General features: G+C 36.6%; 4 protein-coding genes across 5 annotated transcripts; all 4 read left to right on the top strand.

Moving 5' to 3' along the window:
- The first annotated feature begins 442 nt into the window (after positions 1 to 442).
- On the top strand, positions 443 to 5,331 carry LOC104754306 (uncharacterized). Its single transcript, XM_010476458.3, has 3 exons — positions 443 to 1,572; positions 2,500 to 3,051; positions 3,131 to 5,331. The coding sequence occupies exons 1-3, from the start codon at positions 721 to 723 to the stop codon at positions 3,239 to 3,241; spliced, it is 1,515 nt and encodes a 504-aa protein (XP_010474760.1). The 5' UTR covers positions 443 to 720; the 3' UTR covers positions 3,242 to 5,331.
- Positions 3,440 to 5,331, top strand: LOC109130250 (putative receptor-like protein kinase At5g24010). The gene has a single exon (XM_019239767.2). The coding sequence runs from the start codon at positions 3,680 to 3,682 to the stop codon at positions 5,129 to 5,131; it is 1,452 nt and encodes a 483-aa protein (XP_019095312.1). The 5' UTR covers positions 3,440 to 3,679; the 3' UTR covers positions 5,132 to 5,331.
- Positions 5,332 to 6,577: 1,246 nt separating this feature from the next.
- On the top strand, positions 6,578 to 10,765 carry LOC104754307 (ferric reduction oxidase 2). Its single transcript, XM_010476460.2, has 8 exons — positions 6,578 to 7,227; positions 7,467 to 7,569; positions 7,659 to 7,853; positions 8,027 to 8,261; positions 8,707 to 9,034; positions 9,158 to 9,401; positions 9,525 to 10,240; positions 10,354 to 10,765. Exons 1-8 carry the CDS (start codon positions 7,014 to 7,016, stop codon positions 10,491 to 10,493), a joined length of 2,175 nt encoding a protein of 724 aa, XP_010474762.2. The 5' UTR covers positions 6,578 to 7,013; the 3' UTR covers positions 10,494 to 10,765.
- A 674-nt stretch (positions 10,766 to 11,439) lies between these two features.
- On the top strand, positions 11,440 to 14,984 carry LOC104754309 (putative ferric reduction oxidase 1). Of its 2 annotated transcripts, XM_087494327.1 has the most exons (9): positions 11,440 to 11,548; positions 11,887 to 12,059; positions 12,141 to 12,243; positions 12,347 to 12,547; positions 12,883 to 13,117; positions 13,215 to 13,542; positions 13,636 to 13,888; positions 13,990 to 14,660; positions 14,738 to 14,984. In XM_087494327.1, the coding sequence occupies exons 2-9, from the start codon at positions 11,897 to 11,899 to the stop codon at positions 14,875 to 14,877; spliced, it is 2,094 nt and encodes a 697-aa protein (XP_087350453.1). In that variant the 5' UTR covers positions 11,440 to 11,548; positions 11,887 to 11,896; the 3' UTR covers positions 14,878 to 14,984. The 2 variants fall into 2 exon arrangements, with proteins under 2 accessions (XP_087350453.1, XP_087350452.1); XM_087494326.1 differs by lacking the exon at positions 11,440 to 11,548 and having other exon boundaries at positions 11,557 to 12,059.
- Positions 14,985 to 15,845: the final 861 nt, after the last annotated feature.

Below are 15,845 nucleotides of genomic sequence, written 5' to 3'. Positions count from 1 at the left end.
CCCTCATACTTCAAATTCGTTGGAAAACAAAAATATCATATTGAACATATCATCAGGATTGAAAACAAAACAAAAAACAATAGAGAAAACAGATCACATTCTCACGAATATGAAGTAGGTTATGGTATGGCTAAAACAAGAGAGTAAGTTAATGGGTTTACCTAAAATATATGTGGTATTTTTTTTTCTCTATAATTTAAAATTTACTCGTGAACAGTTGAATGTACCTTACCTAACTTATCGGTTTATTATGGAAAGTCATACTATTAACAGTTAGACACACAATTAAAATCAATTATAATCAAACATAACAAAAATAAAATCAAGTAATTACCAAAACAAAAATGCATTGATCATTCGAATATAGTAGATTTGACCGGTACTAATCGATAGAGTCAAATATTTTCATGCCATTTCTATATCTGTAAGTAAACAAATAATTACATTCCAATAATCTAGTCAAATTTTATTCTTATTCTCTTAATAAAAAGATAAAAAATAATGGTTGACACGAATAAAGGACTCAATCACGACGAAATATCAAAATCGTTTCATCTTTTTAAAGAGTCTCCTCCTCTCTGAAACCTCTCTCCCCCAGTGTGACTCATCACCACCACAACGACAAAATAAAAACAAAACCCAAATAAAACGGCGCAGTTTTGGGTTACTTCTTCGTCGTTGTTCTCATTCGCCGGAAAAAGTTTTTTGTTTTTTTCCGCCATGGGAGACGAGAAGAATCTTTCTTCGTACTTGAAAGCTAAAACCTTTTCACATTTTTCATTCTATTGGCTAACGTCGAAGCTAATCTTGTTAACCCTAGCCATTCTTTTCTCTGTTCAGTTCGTTTTCTACCCTCTCAACATAATCTCTTCATCTTATCAACCTCGATCTCTCATCAAATTCTCTGTTTCACCAGTCGGATCCGGATCCAAACCGGTTCAAAACCCGGAACAGACCGATCTCAAGCACGTCGTTTTCGGAATCGCAGCGTCTGCTAAGCTATGGAAACACCGTAGAGACTACGTAAAGCTCTGGTGGAAACCAAACGGTGAGATGAACGGCGTCGTTTGGTTAGACACACACATTGCTCAAAACGACAACGTCTCGGCCATGTTGCCACCGATCAAAATCTCCTCCGACACGTCGAGGTTCAAGTATAAATACCCGAATGGTCTCCGGTCGGCGATCAGAATCACGAGAATCGTCTCGGAGACGGTGAGGCTTTTGAACGGAACAGAGTCTGAGAAAAACGTGAGGTGGATTGTGATGGGAGACGACGACACTGTGTTTTTCCCGGAGAATCTCGTCAAGGTTTTGAGAAAGTACGATCACAAACAGTTCTATTACATCGGAAGCCCGTCGGAGAGTCATATCCAGAATCTCAAATTCTCTTACGGGATGGCTTATGGAGGAGGAGGGTTTGCGATTAGCTATCCGTTGGCTAAAGCGTTGGAGAAAATGCAAGATCGTTGTATTCAGAGATATTCGGAGTTGTACGGCTCCGATGATCGGATTCATGCTTGTATGTCGGAGCTCGGTGTTCCTCTTACCAAAGAAGTTGGCTTTCACCAGGTTAGTCCCTCTCTGTTTTTGTTTTGTTTTTTTCTCCTTAAAATTATTAAATAAAAGTTAATACTAGTATTTTTTTAAAAAAAATTTCCATTGGTGTGTTGGTTGAAAATATAAAGTTGGTTTAATCATTTTCACATTTGATTTTTTTTTTTCCAATCCAAAAATCACAACTTCTGTTTTAAGGTACACGATCTTAGGTAGGTTTTGTTTAGGAAACGTAATAAATTGAAAATGCATTTATTATTTTTAGGCAAAATCTTTTAACTAAAACTGCCAGATTTTCATTAAAGATTCATATATATCAATTGCGAATGCTGTTACTATCTACAATCATAGTATATACTTTTTGTGAGTAGGTGTATTCTGATTTTATTTTATTTTTGTGAATTTTTGTTAAGACCTTTATAAATAAATAGTAAATACCCCACATCACCATAACATAAAATAATAAAAACATTTTGATACTGTAGATTTTAGTAAAATGTACAATATATATTTGTGGCGATAATCGCGGCACTCACATAGATCTTAGGCACACACATAAGTCATTGCGAGCACTAAAGCGTAATAACTCTCAAGTCAAATAATGTCGTTGGTTGTTATGTACGTGTTCATCTTACATTCCTCCGTGCGTTTACATTATTATTCCATTTTAGAAAGAAAAAAATATTGTTTTTTTTGCTTTGATTTACATTTTGTTTACTTTACTCTTTTGTTGTTCCTATGATAGATCTAGGAACATCTAAACCGAAATCTTCTTTCTAATGAAACGATAAAATATCAAATTTTATATATCGATTTTTGGAATCTCTGTCCCCCCACTATTTTCTCGATCTGGACCTATCGTTAATTACGTTGATTAGAAAAATTATTATTGATAATTTTTTGTATTCACATTATTGTTTTGATTTGTGTTGTGAATATCAGATTGATTTATACGGGAAGCTTCTGGGCCTGTTATCAGCCCATCCATTGGCTCCTCTAGTATCGATCCACCATCTGGACTTAGTGGATCCAGTATTCCCAAACATGGGGAGAGTCAACGCCATGCAACGTTTCATGGTCTCAGCAAAACTCGACTCAGCGAGCCTCGCGCAGCAATCAATCTGCTACGATAAGGCGCGCCGATGGACCGTGTCTGTCTCTTGGGGATACACAGTTCAGATCATACGTGGCGTGTTGTCTGCTAAAGAGATGTTGATCCCCACGCGCACATTCATCGATTGGTACAAGCGCGCCGACGAGAAAGCTTATGCTTTCAACACTCGTCCTTTCAGCAAGAACGCGTGTCAGCGTCCGCGTGTGTACTACCTCTCCAACGCGCTTCCTGATTTGGCATTACACAGAACAGCTAGCGAGTACGTGAGGTGGTATGACATGTGGGATCCTCAATGTGACTGGGATATGTCGGATCCTTCGGAAATTGAACGGGTCATTGTTTATAAGAAACCCGACCCGGATAGATGGAATAGAGATAGGGTTAGTTTTCTTACCTTTACTCTTTGTTTTATGAAGATGCAAAAATTAACCTTAATTTGTGGCTGGTGTATAATTTCAGGCTCCTAGAAGAGATTGTTGTAGAATACTGCCTACAAAGAAGAATGGGACGATGGTGATCGATGTAGGCGCTTGTAAAGATGATGAAATTGTTGAATTCCCTGTGAAGTAAGACAATAATCTTCTTTTAATTTTTTTTTTTTTTTAGTTTTTTCTCATCTTAACAAATCTCTTATTTGAGTTTCACTTCACACATGTCACATGGCATAGAGAAAAGACAACATTTTTGAAGTTTCGAATTTTATGTAGATGTATATCTTACTTATAAATAATCTCTTTGGTTACCATTTTATATGTGGGAATCACCATCATATATAACAACTAATGGGTTTCGAAACAAAAAAAAATATATTATGGACTTATGGGCTTGGCCCATTAATATATTGACTCGATTTGAAAGAGAGAGAGAGAGAGAGAGAAAGAGACAGTGAGAGAGGGGGGGAGGAACATTACAGCTGGGGAATGACGCGTTGACTCAGTCACAAACACAAAGCCAATGAATATCATTTTAACTTATTGATTCGTCTGCTCACAAATCCAATTTGCGATAATGGCGATTCGCATTGGGGGTTTCCTTCTCCTTTTCTCTGCTTTCTTCGCTTTCTCCGTCTCTATCTCCTTCTCTCCGGCCAACGAGTACCTCGTAGATTGTGGCTCAGTCGTTGACTCCACCGTCGACAACCGCCACTTCATCGGCGATGATTCGCCGTCCAACGTAAAGCTTTTCTCATCGGAAGGATCCATCATCACTCTTCAATCGGAAAATACAGCTCCGAACATTCCTCAGATCTACAAGACGGCAAGGGTTTTCACGCGACAAGCCAAATACGAATTCAACGTCGCCGAGAAAGGGACTCACATGGTACGTCTCCATTTCCATCGCTTCAATTCCTCCAGAATCGATTTCAGTGACGCCCAATTCCACGTCACGGTTAACGGATATGTCGTGCTTAGTAATTTTAGTGGCCATGATGATGATGACGACTCATCAGCTAGTTCTGGTCCTAGGGTTAGAGAATTCTTGATTTGGGTCGATGTTGGAATAGTCGTTATTAGGTTTGTTCCTAGTAAAGATTCGAACTTTGCATTCGTTAATGCTATTGAAGTTATATCTGCACCTAAAGATTTGATAGCAGACGTAGCAACCTCTGTATCCAATGATGGAACTGAGCAATTCAGTGGCTTAGTTAGACAAGCATTGGAAGTTGTTTACAGAGTCAATGTTGGTGGCAAAAAAGTTACTCCTTTTAATGACACTTTGTGGAGAACTTGGGTTCCTGATGAGACATTCCTCAAAGTCACTGATGGTTCTGAGAAAGTTTACTTCTCTGGTAGGATCAAGTATAGGCTTGGAGGTGCAACTCGTGAGGTTGGTCCTGATAATGTTTATAACACTGCCCGTGTGGTGAAGAGCAAAAGTGGCTCCGTTTCTCGGGTTAATATGACATGGGAGCTTCCAGTGAGTAGTGGCTACAAGTATCTAATCCGGTTGCATTTCTGCGATATAGCTAGTATGTCAATTGGTATGCTATACTTCAACATCTATATCAATGGGAATTTGGCCTATCAAGATTTGGATATCTCAGATGCTACGAATTACGTCTTGGCTTCCCCGTATTACATAGATTTTGTGGTGGATGATGAGTCTTCTTCTTCGGGTTTGATAAGCGTTAGTGTTGGGCCATCTAGTAAGAGTGTTGAACACGCAGTTGATGCCATCTTGAACGGGATTGAGATCATGAAGATGAATAACACATTGGGAAGTCTTGATGGGTTTGTTTCTATGGAAACGATACTTAACCGTTGTCCCAACAGAAGAAACCTTAGCTTGTTTATGTCAATGGTTGCGTTCATGTGTATCTTGATGAGTGTTTACATTGTGATTCAAAGGAGGAAATCTAAGGACGGATTCGGGTGGTTAAGATTATCAGATAATGCACCAGAAGATAACAATTCGAAAACTGCAGATCGAGTTGGATCAGAGTTTGCCGTGAAGGTTTGACAAGTTAAAGCTAATAACTTATTCTCGGGTACTACGTTTAAGTTAAGTATCCTCTCTGATTATATTTGTTTTGTTTCATAAGCGTGTTAATGTAATTGTTATATATAGAGAAAGATATATGGTGTGTATATCTCTGGTGAGACTTGGAGATTGTTGATAAATTATGTATTGAGTTCTTTACACTTCAATCCTCTTTTCCCTTTGTTTGGTGTCTCTCCGAGGAATTGATCTCTTTTCTGTTTGTATTATGGGTGGGTGGGATTAATTGACTTCTAATTCTTAGAAACTTGTTGGAATCGAACCGAAACCAGCCGAGACCAATCAAATGGAAAGGACCCAATTATTATTATTTCTTTTTTAGGACCCAATTATTTACCATTAGTATTTTAGTTTTTCATATATGGACGGTGGTTTGTAGTTATGGTGTATATTATATTAAGTCACTTAAAAAATCTTTAAAATGTAACAGTATATTCGATGCTGAAAGGAATACAAACTGATCGAATAAAACAAGAAAAGAAGTATAGAAAGTCAAAACATAAGTGTGATGTGTGTGTAATGATGAGGAGAAAGAAAGAATGTGAATTGGGAATGGGCCTGAATCATCTTTTCCTCGTTGGCTTTAAAATTGACATATTTTGTAGACACGCGTGAGATTCGTGGACGGAGGAGACTGTGACACTCATACGTCGACATATGCCGCGTGTCTTTTACGCACGTACGTACGCTCGCGAGCCGACGAACCTACCAAAACCGAACACGGACCAGATTCTTTACAACCATCCAATTTGGGATATATCCACATCTTTTTTTTAGTCCCTCGCCACTTCTAGCCACTTTTATCTTTTATCTTTTAATAATTATTGCGTCATTAATAGGAAGATGATTAGGTCTCTTGAATAATGGATTTCAACTAAATTCTTACAGGATTTGTTGTTGTTGTTTGTATGATATGTAAAAATGGTGTTATTCAAGTAGACACGGATTTACTTTAGATTGATGATACACACAACTAATACTTGATAGTTTAATATTATGTTTAGAATGTATTTGGACATGTTTTAACCGATCTATAACCTAACCGAATATGTAATTATCAAATAAGCTAGGAGCAACAAAAGGTAGCATGATCCTTGGCCACTTCCTTAAGTCAACAAATATTTTAATGATCCTACAGGCTCTATCTAAACTTTAAAATCCTACTTTCTCATATACTAAATTGTTTGACGTTGTGAGTACACACACACAAGAAGATCTAGACTGATCATGCATATATATAAAATTTTGTAGAAGTATTAATCAATACTATATATAGTTGAATATCTTATGACTTATGAGTATTTTTTAAAACACAAGGAATTAATTTAGGTGATAAAATAAATATAGTTCGATCATGCACATGTCTTTATAGTGCCGTAATGCAATTTTGTTACCGTTGTTCAATACAAATTTAGAGCTAATAGTTCGAATCCAACTAAAAAAAGTTTGGGTTGGCGATATTGTTACCATATTACGTACTGTCATTATTCTATATATTAATTTAATTAATTTACTTTCTACATATACATATCGTATATTCAAACATTGATATACGTTTCTAACCATATCGTATATTCGTTTTTTACGTCATCTCGCCAAGAAAAACAACAAATAGATTTAAAATAATGAAAGAAAACAAAAAACAAGATCCATGGGGAGGAGTCACATGCATGGAGCATGCAACTAGCTTACTTCATCCAATTCCCACTCAAAAATTTTCTCTTTATATATACACTTACCCTACCACCCCTTCTCTCAGAACAAGCTAGCTCGATCCTTCTCACTAAAGCGATCGTATCTCTTAAAGATCTTTTGAGAGAGATAATCTGAGAGGAGAGAGAAGATGGAGATCAGCAAAAGCAATAATGGTGGTTCGAACCCATCTGCAAGAGAAGAGTTTAAGGATATGGTCAAGGGAGTGACTAAGTTCCTAATGATGGTGATTTTCCTTGGAATTATCTTGCTTTGGATCATGATGCCAACACTAACCTATCGAAACAAGTGGCAGCCTCTTATGCGTATTAAGTTTGGAACATCAACTTATTTTGGTTCCTCGGGTACGTAATTGTATGATCAATATTTTCCAATATTTAACTGAATCGCTTTTCTTTTTTTTATGACCTTTAAATAAAATTTGATTCCCTAGCTAAAAAAGCACCTAGCTAATACATCTTTTTCAGTAAAAACTACTAATTATATATCAAAAAAAAAAAAATGAAGCTCTCTTCGTCTATTTTTCCCGGCAAAAGGACATGAATATTCAAATATCTTTTTTTTCCCTTGGTTTGTACGGCAGGGACGACACTTTTCATGTATATGTTTCCAATGATGGTCGTAGCTTGTTTGGGATGTGTCTATCTTCACTTTAAGACGAAACGAAAGTCATACCATATCGATAGGTAAACAATTAATCAGTTAACTTATGTGTATAAATTCCATCACTTTTCTTTTATTATATTGCAACTTGTTTCTCTTAATCGAAAATAAGGGAGACGAAGGGAGGAGTGTTGAGTGCACTGAGAAAGCCAATGTTAGTGAAGGGACCATTAGGGATAGTCTCAGTGACTGAGATCACCTTCTTGGCGATGTTTGTGGCTCTTCTTCTTTGGAGCTTTATCATTTATTTGCGCAATAGCTTCGCCACTATCACTCCTCAATCACTCGCCGCACATGGCGAATCTTTGTAAGCAATTCTTTCTATACTTGGAAGATTAATTATTTGTTCTTTGTAATTCAATGGTTTATTAATGTGGAGCAAATCAAGTTTTAATAAATGAATGAAGAGAAGTATACAACTTGGGTTAGTAGATGTCAGGGAGTAATAAATAGTTAAAATTTTGATGAATTATATATAAGGTGGCAAGCGAAGCTGGAATCAGCGGCGCTAAGGTTGGGGCTGGTCGGAAACATATGTTTAGCGTTCTTGTTCTTACCGGTGGCTCGTGGATCATCGTTGCTACCGGCGGTGGGATTAACCTCGGAGTCAAGCATCAAATACCATATTTGGCTCGGACATATGGTCATGTTCCTTTTCACGCTTCATGGTCTTTGTTACATCATTTACTGGGCTTCTGTGCATGAAATCTCCCAGGTACGTACACTTTGATTTTTAAAAATTTAATTCAAGCGGTACGTTCATACTACTATATATGGAACGGATTAGATTTTGGCTAGGGCCTAGGCCTAAATAAAATAATAGTTCCACCAAAAAGTCAACGACTCAAAGAAAAGTGAATTAAGAATTGTCAACGTCACACTGAATGGAGCAGCTTCCATACGGAGTATTGCGGTCAAAATTTGGGTCTTCACATGGCATAAATGTGTAGATAACGCAATTAATTATGTTGATCCAAAAACAGAATTTAATTGAATCACGCATTTTAAGGTGGTAATTATTTGGATAATTTATTCCTTATTTCTTGTTTTCTTCAAGTATTTTTTATAACCAAATAAATCGAATTTTTATTTTTATTTTTTTCAAGTCTAAAGCAGTATAGTAAAAATAATCTGACGTGGAATATATAAACGAATGGCAGATGATCATGTGGGATACGAAAGATATCTCGAATTTAGCGGGAGAGATATCTCTGGTGGCTGGACTTATGATGTGGGTAACCACATATCCGAACATAAGGAGGAGATTCTTCGAAGTCTTCTTCTATACTCACTATCTCTACATCGTCTTCATGCTCTTCTTCGTCCTCCACGTCGGCATAGGCTTCTCCTTCATCGCTCTCCCTGGTTTCTACATCTTCTTAGTCGATCGTTTCCTTAGGTTCCTTCAGTCTCGTGAGAATGTTCGCTTGCTCTCTGCTCGTATACTTCCTTCCGACACCATCGAGCTCACTTTCTCCAAAAACCCTAGTGAGTTCTTTCTTTTAAATTTGTCCAATTCGATGAGTGTGATGATAGGATTAGTTTATCATCAACAACAGTTCACCCTTTTTGGATGATATCCAATTCTAAACAATTGTTTTTGTTATACAGAGTTGGCTTATAGCGCGACGAGCATATTGTTTGTCAACATACCGAGCATTTCGAAACTGCAATGGCATCCATTTACGATTACTTCGAGTAGCCAACTCGAACCAGAGAAGCTAAGTGTTGTGATCAAGACCGAAGGCAAATGGTCAACTAAGCTTCACCAGAAGCTTTCTTCTTCTGATCAGATTGACCGACTTGCTGTTTCCGTGGAGGGTCCTTACGGCCCTGCTTCCACCAATTTCTTAAGGTGAGTTATATATTATTCACGTTCTCACATAACTTGATATTCCACTTCTCAGGGTGTTGGAAACTTGTTTGACTTGCATTCCAAGTAACATTGATTTCATAAGTTTTCTTTTTGACATTCTAGACATGAAGCTTTGGTTATGGTGTGCGGAGGAAGCGGGATCACTCCCTTTATCTCTATTATTCGTGATTTGATCGCCACAAGCCAAAAACAAACATGCAAAATCCCCAAAATAACTCTGATTTGTGCGTTTAAAACGTCTTCAGAAATCTCCATGCTCGATCTTGTCTTGCCATTATCCGGTCTCGAGACTGAACTGTCCTCCGACATAAACATCAAAATCGAAGCCTATATAACCCGAGAGAAAGAAGCAGGAACCGAAGCAACAACTGGCAAAATCAAAACTCTCTGGTTCAAACCAAGTCTTTCAGATCAATCCATCTCATCAATCCTAGGACCAAACTCATGGCTTTGGCTAGGTGGGATTCTCTCATCTTCGTTCTTGATCTTCATGATAATTATTGGTATCATCAATAGATATTACATTTACCCGATCGACCACAACACGAACAAGATCTATTCATTGACTTCAAAAACCATCATATATATCGTCGTCATCTCCGTGTGCATCATGGCGACTTCTAGTGCAGCTATGTTGTGGAACAAGAAGAAGTACGGTAACGTTGAAAATAAACAGGTCCAGAACGTCGATGTTCCATCTCCAACATCTTCTCCTACCTCTTCGGGTTACAATTCCGTGAGAGAAATCGAAAGTACGCCACAAGAGTCACTCGTGCAACGCACCAATCTTCATTTCGGGGAAAGACCTAATCTCAAGAGTAATATATACATAACCCTCTTTCACCTTCTCTACCTCTATATTATACATATAACTATAAGTGTATTGTTATTCTAAACATGTTCTTTTGTTGGTTTTAATTTGTATGAGCAGAACTTCTACTTGATGTGGAAGGTTCGAGTGTGGGAGTTCTTGTGTGTGGTCCGAAGAAGATGAGACAAAAGGTTGCGGAGATATGTTCCTCTGGTTTGACTGAGAATCTTCATTTTGAATCTATCAGTTTCAGCTGGTGATTGCGTATATAACTATGTTTTACCATGTGTTGTTGAATTTGCTTGAGTTGCAAATCAATAAGGTGGGCCGTGCGATTTGACCTATCTTTGTGTGCTTGTTACATTTTCTCTTCTTCTTTTTTTTTTTCGATCCCTTTCTAGGAATATAGTTAGTGTGCAAAAAAACCCCCTTAAAGTTTGGCAATATCCTTTTGTTTGTAATCCTTATGTAACGAAGCATATAGGTCCTGTAAATTGTAAATGTCGAAATGTAATAAACTCGTTTTGGGTCATAAGATATGTATTTACCTATACATATTTGTGAGTTAACACTATTTTAAAACTGTGATTTTATCTATACGCGTACAACGGTACAATGAAATTTCAATTTTTCTCATTTTAAATATTTTATTTAACACCAGTCTTACAAATAAAAAGTCATTTTTCTCGAAACTACTTGGGTTATACACACCACTTGTTAAAAACTTTTAAATAAATGAATAGTTGGATATATGTGTAACTCACGTGTCAATGCTATCTCTGAATGCCTAATTATTGGTTAAAAGGATGAAGAAGAAGTTACGTGAACATAAGAAAAAACAAACCGTTTCAATTGACATATCACTAATTAACATACACATCAACCTATTTAACACTTTTGTATCTCTGATTGCTAGAATTTAGTGGGTAACTAATAAAAATAAAAAGCTAGTTTCAAATAAAAAAAGCTAATAAAAATATCATTTTATCCAAAAAAAACACATTAATTTACATACTGAAAATTCATGGCTTAATATGTGAAACAAAATAACAAAACTGACTCCAACTAATTAATGTAAAATTCATGAATTTACGTGGGATTTAATTTCCCGGATATTCAAAACTCACTACGAGGAATAAAATCGTTGACTAAAAAGAGAATAGGAAATATATTTCTAAGAAAAATATATAATTTAGATTACCTTTCGTGACTAAAGGACACGTGAAGATTTGTGTCTCAACACACATCGGCGAAGCAAAGACACACTCCGGAAGACCTCAACCATAAAGCTCAACGATCTGCTTTCCATTATTTGGTAAAATATAAGCCCCTAATTATAGAATGGCGTTGACATTAGGAACATGACACACGTTACTTGGGCTCTTCCACGAGTTCAACTTTTTTTTTTTTAATCGATTTTCATATTTTTGAACATCTACAAACGAGTAGCCTATTTTTTTTTTTCAACATTTGGGGGTTCTTACTAATTCTTTTTACCAGAACACTTTTTCTTCTATTATTTTTAAAAATAATTAATCATTTCAAAAGTTACTTAAATGTCATTTCTTATACAGAAGCAATATTCATTGCAATCTCTATTTTGCTTTGTTTTTTTCTTCTTATTTCCTGGAATTTCATCTCTTGTGCCATAAGATTAGGAGAAATGAATAAAAAAGTGATTGAGAAGGTGTTTAAACTCTTAACGATGGTGATTTTGATGGGAACTACGTTTATTTGGATAATGATGCCAACTTCGACCTATAAGAAAATCTGGTTAATCTCCATTCGTGCCAAGCTCGGTAAATCGATTTACTATGGGAAACCAGGTAAGCCACTCGATATATAATCTTATTTTTTTTATATACGAATATATGATCAATTACAATATAATGAATTTCTTTTATTAGGAGTGAACCTTTTGCTTTACATGTTCCCCATGATTCTACTGGCTTTTCTGGGATGTATCTACCTTCACTTGAAGAAACAAACGACGGTTAACCAAATAAATACGTAATCAAACGCCTTGAGCTAGCTACCAACTGATTGCTCTATGATTAATAGCTTTTAAAATTTTAATTAATTTTAGATTCTTTCTTTTTCGTAAATTTTAAAGCGGAGCGGAGAAGAAGAGAGACAAGTTTGGTGTATTGAGAAGACCAATGTTAGTGAAGGGACCATTAGGAATAGCGACAGTGACTGAGGTTATGTTTTTGACAATGTTCATGGCTCTTCTTCTTTGGAGCCTAACCAATTACATTTACAATACTTTTGTCACTATCACTTCTGAATCAGCAGCACTTGACGGAGAGATCCTGTAAGTTTTATTTATAGATAAATTTTTGTAATTATTTTTTGTGTATAGCAAAAATATTCATATATAATGATCATATTTGCAGGGCATTTTTTGTTTGATATATGATGAGAATATATATATTGTATAAATCAACTTTTCTGTTTTCACTGAACTAAATTATAGAAAATAGTTGTGCGTCTTAAAATAAGAAGTGACGCATAGTTTTCTCAATCACTCAAAACAATTTGACCTTTTTATAAACAATTTTTTGTAAAATAACATTGACCTGTACTATTAGTTAAGCTATTTGACTTGGCCTTTTGTATTTAATTTGTTTTTGTGGCAAAACCGAAAAGATGGCAAGCGAGACTGGAGTTAATAGCAGTATGGGTAGGTATAGTAGGGGACATATGCTTGGCGTTCTTGTTCTATCCAGTGGCTCGCGGCTCGTCGTTGCTGGCTGCAGTGGGGATTACGTCCGAGTCAAGCATCAAGTACCACATATGGCTGGGACACTTGACCATGATCATATTCACCAGCCACGGTCTCTGTTACTTAATCTATTGGATATCCAGAAATCAAATCTCCAAGGTTAGTTAGTATCTTTTTGGTACAGTATTCATCATTGATATTGTTCTATTATATAAGTTACATTATATTAAATGCCCTTAAACGTTCGTGTAAATAGATGTTGGAGTGGGACAGGACCGGTGTCTCGAATTTAGCCGGAGCGATATCTCTGGTTGCTGGACTTATGATGTGGGTAACCACGTATCCGAAGATAAGGAAGAGATTCTTCGAAGTCTTCTTCTATACTCATTATCTCTACATCGTCTTCATGCTCTTCTACGTCTTCCACGTCGGCATCTCTCATGCGTTGATCCCTTTTCCCGGTTTCTACATCTTCATCGTCGATCGTTTCTTGAGATATCTTCAGTCGCGCAACAATGTCAAGCTATTCTCTGCTCGTGTTCTTCCCTGTGACGCCGTTGAGCTCAATTTCTCCAAAAACCCTAGTGAGTTTAACTACTGATCATGATTCCTCTGTTTTTTGTCCTTCTTCAATCGATCATGATTCAGTAAATCATATGTTAAAATTGATTTAACAGTGTTGATGTATAGCCCAACAAGTACAATGTTCGTGAACATACCGAGTATTTCGAAGCTTCAGTGGCATCCATTTACGATAACTTCTAGTAGCAAACTCGAACCAGAGACGTTAAGTGTTATGATCAAGAGCCAAGGAAAATGGTCCACTAAGCTTTACGAGATGCTTTCTTCTTCATCTTCTTCTGATCGGATAGAACGACTCGCTGTTTCAGTCGAGGGACCTTACGGCCCTAATTCCACTGATTTCCTAAGGTAATTCACTTTAATCCAAAACAGACAAGTTCAACATTTAGTTTCTTACGTCACAAGTAACTTTTAATGCTCTGTTTTTCTCTTTGCATGTTCGAGAACAGACATGAATCTCTGGTGATGGTGAGTGGAGGCAGTGGCATTGCACCGTTTATCTCCATAATCCGCGACCTATTCTACATTAGTTCAACGCACAAATGTAAAACCCCCAAAATGACCCTCATCTGCGCGTTCAAAAACTCTTCAGAGCTCTCCATGCTCGACCTTATTCTACCAGCAACTGGTCTCACCACCGACATCACCTCGTTTGTAGACATCCAGATCAAAGCCTTCGTCACCCGAGAGAAGGAAATATCAGCGAGAGAATCAACTCACCACAATAGGAATACCATCAAAACCCTACGCTTCAAACCAAACCTATCAGACAAACCCATCTCACCAATCCTCGGGCCAAACTCTTGGCTCTGTCTTGCCACCATCCTCTCTTCTTCGTTCATAATCTTTATTGTCATCATCGCACTTATCACGAGATATCACATCAATCAAAGCTCGGAAAAGTACACTTCGGCTCATAAGTCGCTCATTTACCTTCTTACAATCTCCATTAGCGTGGTGGCTACTTCTACGGCTGCTATGTTGTGGAGCAAAAAAAGGTATTATACGACAAGTGACCGTTACGTCGGCGATTTCTCTCTGTTGATTATGGAGAGCTCGCCGCAGCAATTGCTATCGCAATCCACCGACATTCATTATGGAGAGAGGCCTAATCTTAATAGTAAGTCTATTTCAGATCATACTGCTATAAATGATTATTTGTTTGTGAGTTCTAACTCCGTTTATTGTGTGAAACAGAGCTTCTAGCTGGTTTAAAGGGTTCGAGCGTGGGAGTTCTTGTGTGTGGTCCGAAGAAGATGAGGCAAGAGGTAGCAAAGATATGCTCTTTGGGTTCGGCTGAGAATCTTGAGTTTGAATCTATTAGTTTTAGCTTCTGAATTTTTATATTCAGATGTCGCTAACAATTAGAAGGCCAGAAGCCAAAAGGAAAAAAAAAACACCTAATTTATACCCAAAAACAAAAATAAATTTAGTCTTTTTGCAAGTTCTGAGAGTCGAACCCACCACCAAGCACTCCTCCACCCAACCCCTAAACCAGTAGAACTATAAGAGATTTTTGACGAAATCACGGCTGAGAAACATATTAATAGAGGCGAACCGCAAGCACATGCTCTGTACATTGTTTATAATTTGATACATCATAAAAATCATATATATATATATATGAAAGTCATCCCTTAATAACTAGCATGTAGATCTATCTTTTTTTTTTTTTTTTTTGTGAGCCGATCTTATCTTCTATGAGGAGAATAACAAGAATTAATTATTTTCTTTGTCGTAAGTGAATGATTAACATGATTAATATGATTAGTCATATACTTATGAAATTATGATTTTCATATTATAAACCATATCTCATGTACACTAGCAGCAATAACAACTACAAATTTTTGCAATTCTAAAAAATATAATTCATTTCATTTTTTAAAAAACTGAATGATCAACAAAATTAATTAATCTTATACTTATGAAATTAAGATTTTCATATTGAAAACCATATCTCATGTACACTAGCAAACAATTACAAATTTATGCAATTCTTAAAAATATAATTCATTTCATTTTTGAAAAAATTTATCAAAAAATTGAAAGTTGGCATCTCTTTGCATGGTGGATTTGGCAGCAGTCCAGTAGCTGGAATTAGTGCCAACAAACAAAGAATGCAGAGCATAACTTGCAATTAGTTTGGACTCTGAAGTTGTAGATGCAAGGCCTGAGTAGAAGCATGCTAACATTTTTTTTGCCAGCATCACCAAGCGTTCAGTAGTTATCGTCCCTAAATGTTAAAGAGATTAGAGGTTATGATGAACTTTGTGTAACAACAAATTTCAGGTGTTAGTTAAAA

Source organism: Camelina sativa, chromosome 17 (assembly GCF_030686135.1).
Source record: "Camelina sativa cultivar CO46 ecotype springtype chromosome 17, ASM3068613v1".
In the NCBI taxonomy this organism is placed as follows: Eukaryota; Viridiplantae; Streptophyta; class Magnoliopsida; order Brassicales; family Brassicaceae; genus Camelina; species Camelina sativa.
This window is presented reverse-complemented; position numbering and strand designations above follow the sequence as displayed.

Coding starts and splice junctions, on each gene's coding strand:
- LOC104754306 (XM_010476458.3), top strand. CDS start 721: ATGGGAGACGAGAAGAATCTTTCTTCGTACTTGAAAGCTAAAACCTTT. Junction 1,573..2,499: donor AAGAAGTTGGCTTTCACCAG/GTTAGTCCCTCT, acceptor TGTGAATATCAG/ATTGATTTATACGGGAAGCT. Junction 3,052..3,130: donor ATAGATGGAATAGAGATAGG/GTTAGTTTTCTT, acceptor GTATAATTTCAG/GCTCCTAGAAGAGATTGTTG.
- LOC109130250 (XM_019239767.2), top strand. CDS start 3,680: ATGGCGATTCGCATTGGGGGTTTCCTTCTCCTTTTCTCTGCTTTCTTC.
- LOC104754307 (XM_010476460.2), top strand. CDS start 7,014: ATGGAGATCAGCAAAAGCAATAATGGTGGTTCGAACCCATCTGCAAGA. Junction 7,228..7,466: donor AACTTATTTTGGTTCCTCGG/GTACGTAATTGT, acceptor TTTGTACGGCAG/GGACGACACTTTTCATGTAT. Junction 7,854..8,026: donor GCCGCACATGGCGAATCTTT/GTAAGCAATTCT, acceptor ATTATATATAAG/GTGGCAAGCGAAGCTGGAAT.
- LOC104754309 (XM_087494327.1), top strand. CDS start 11,897: ATGAATAAAAAAGTGATTGAGAAGGTGTTTAAACTCTTAACGATGGTG. Junction 12,244..12,346: donor ACGGTTAACCAAATAAATAC/GTAATCAAACGC, acceptor TAAATTTTAAAG/CGGAGCGGAGAAGAAGAGAG. Junction 13,889..13,989: donor AATTCCACTGATTTCCTAAG/GTAATTCACTTT, acceptor GTTCGAGAACAG/ACATGAATCTCTGGTGATGG.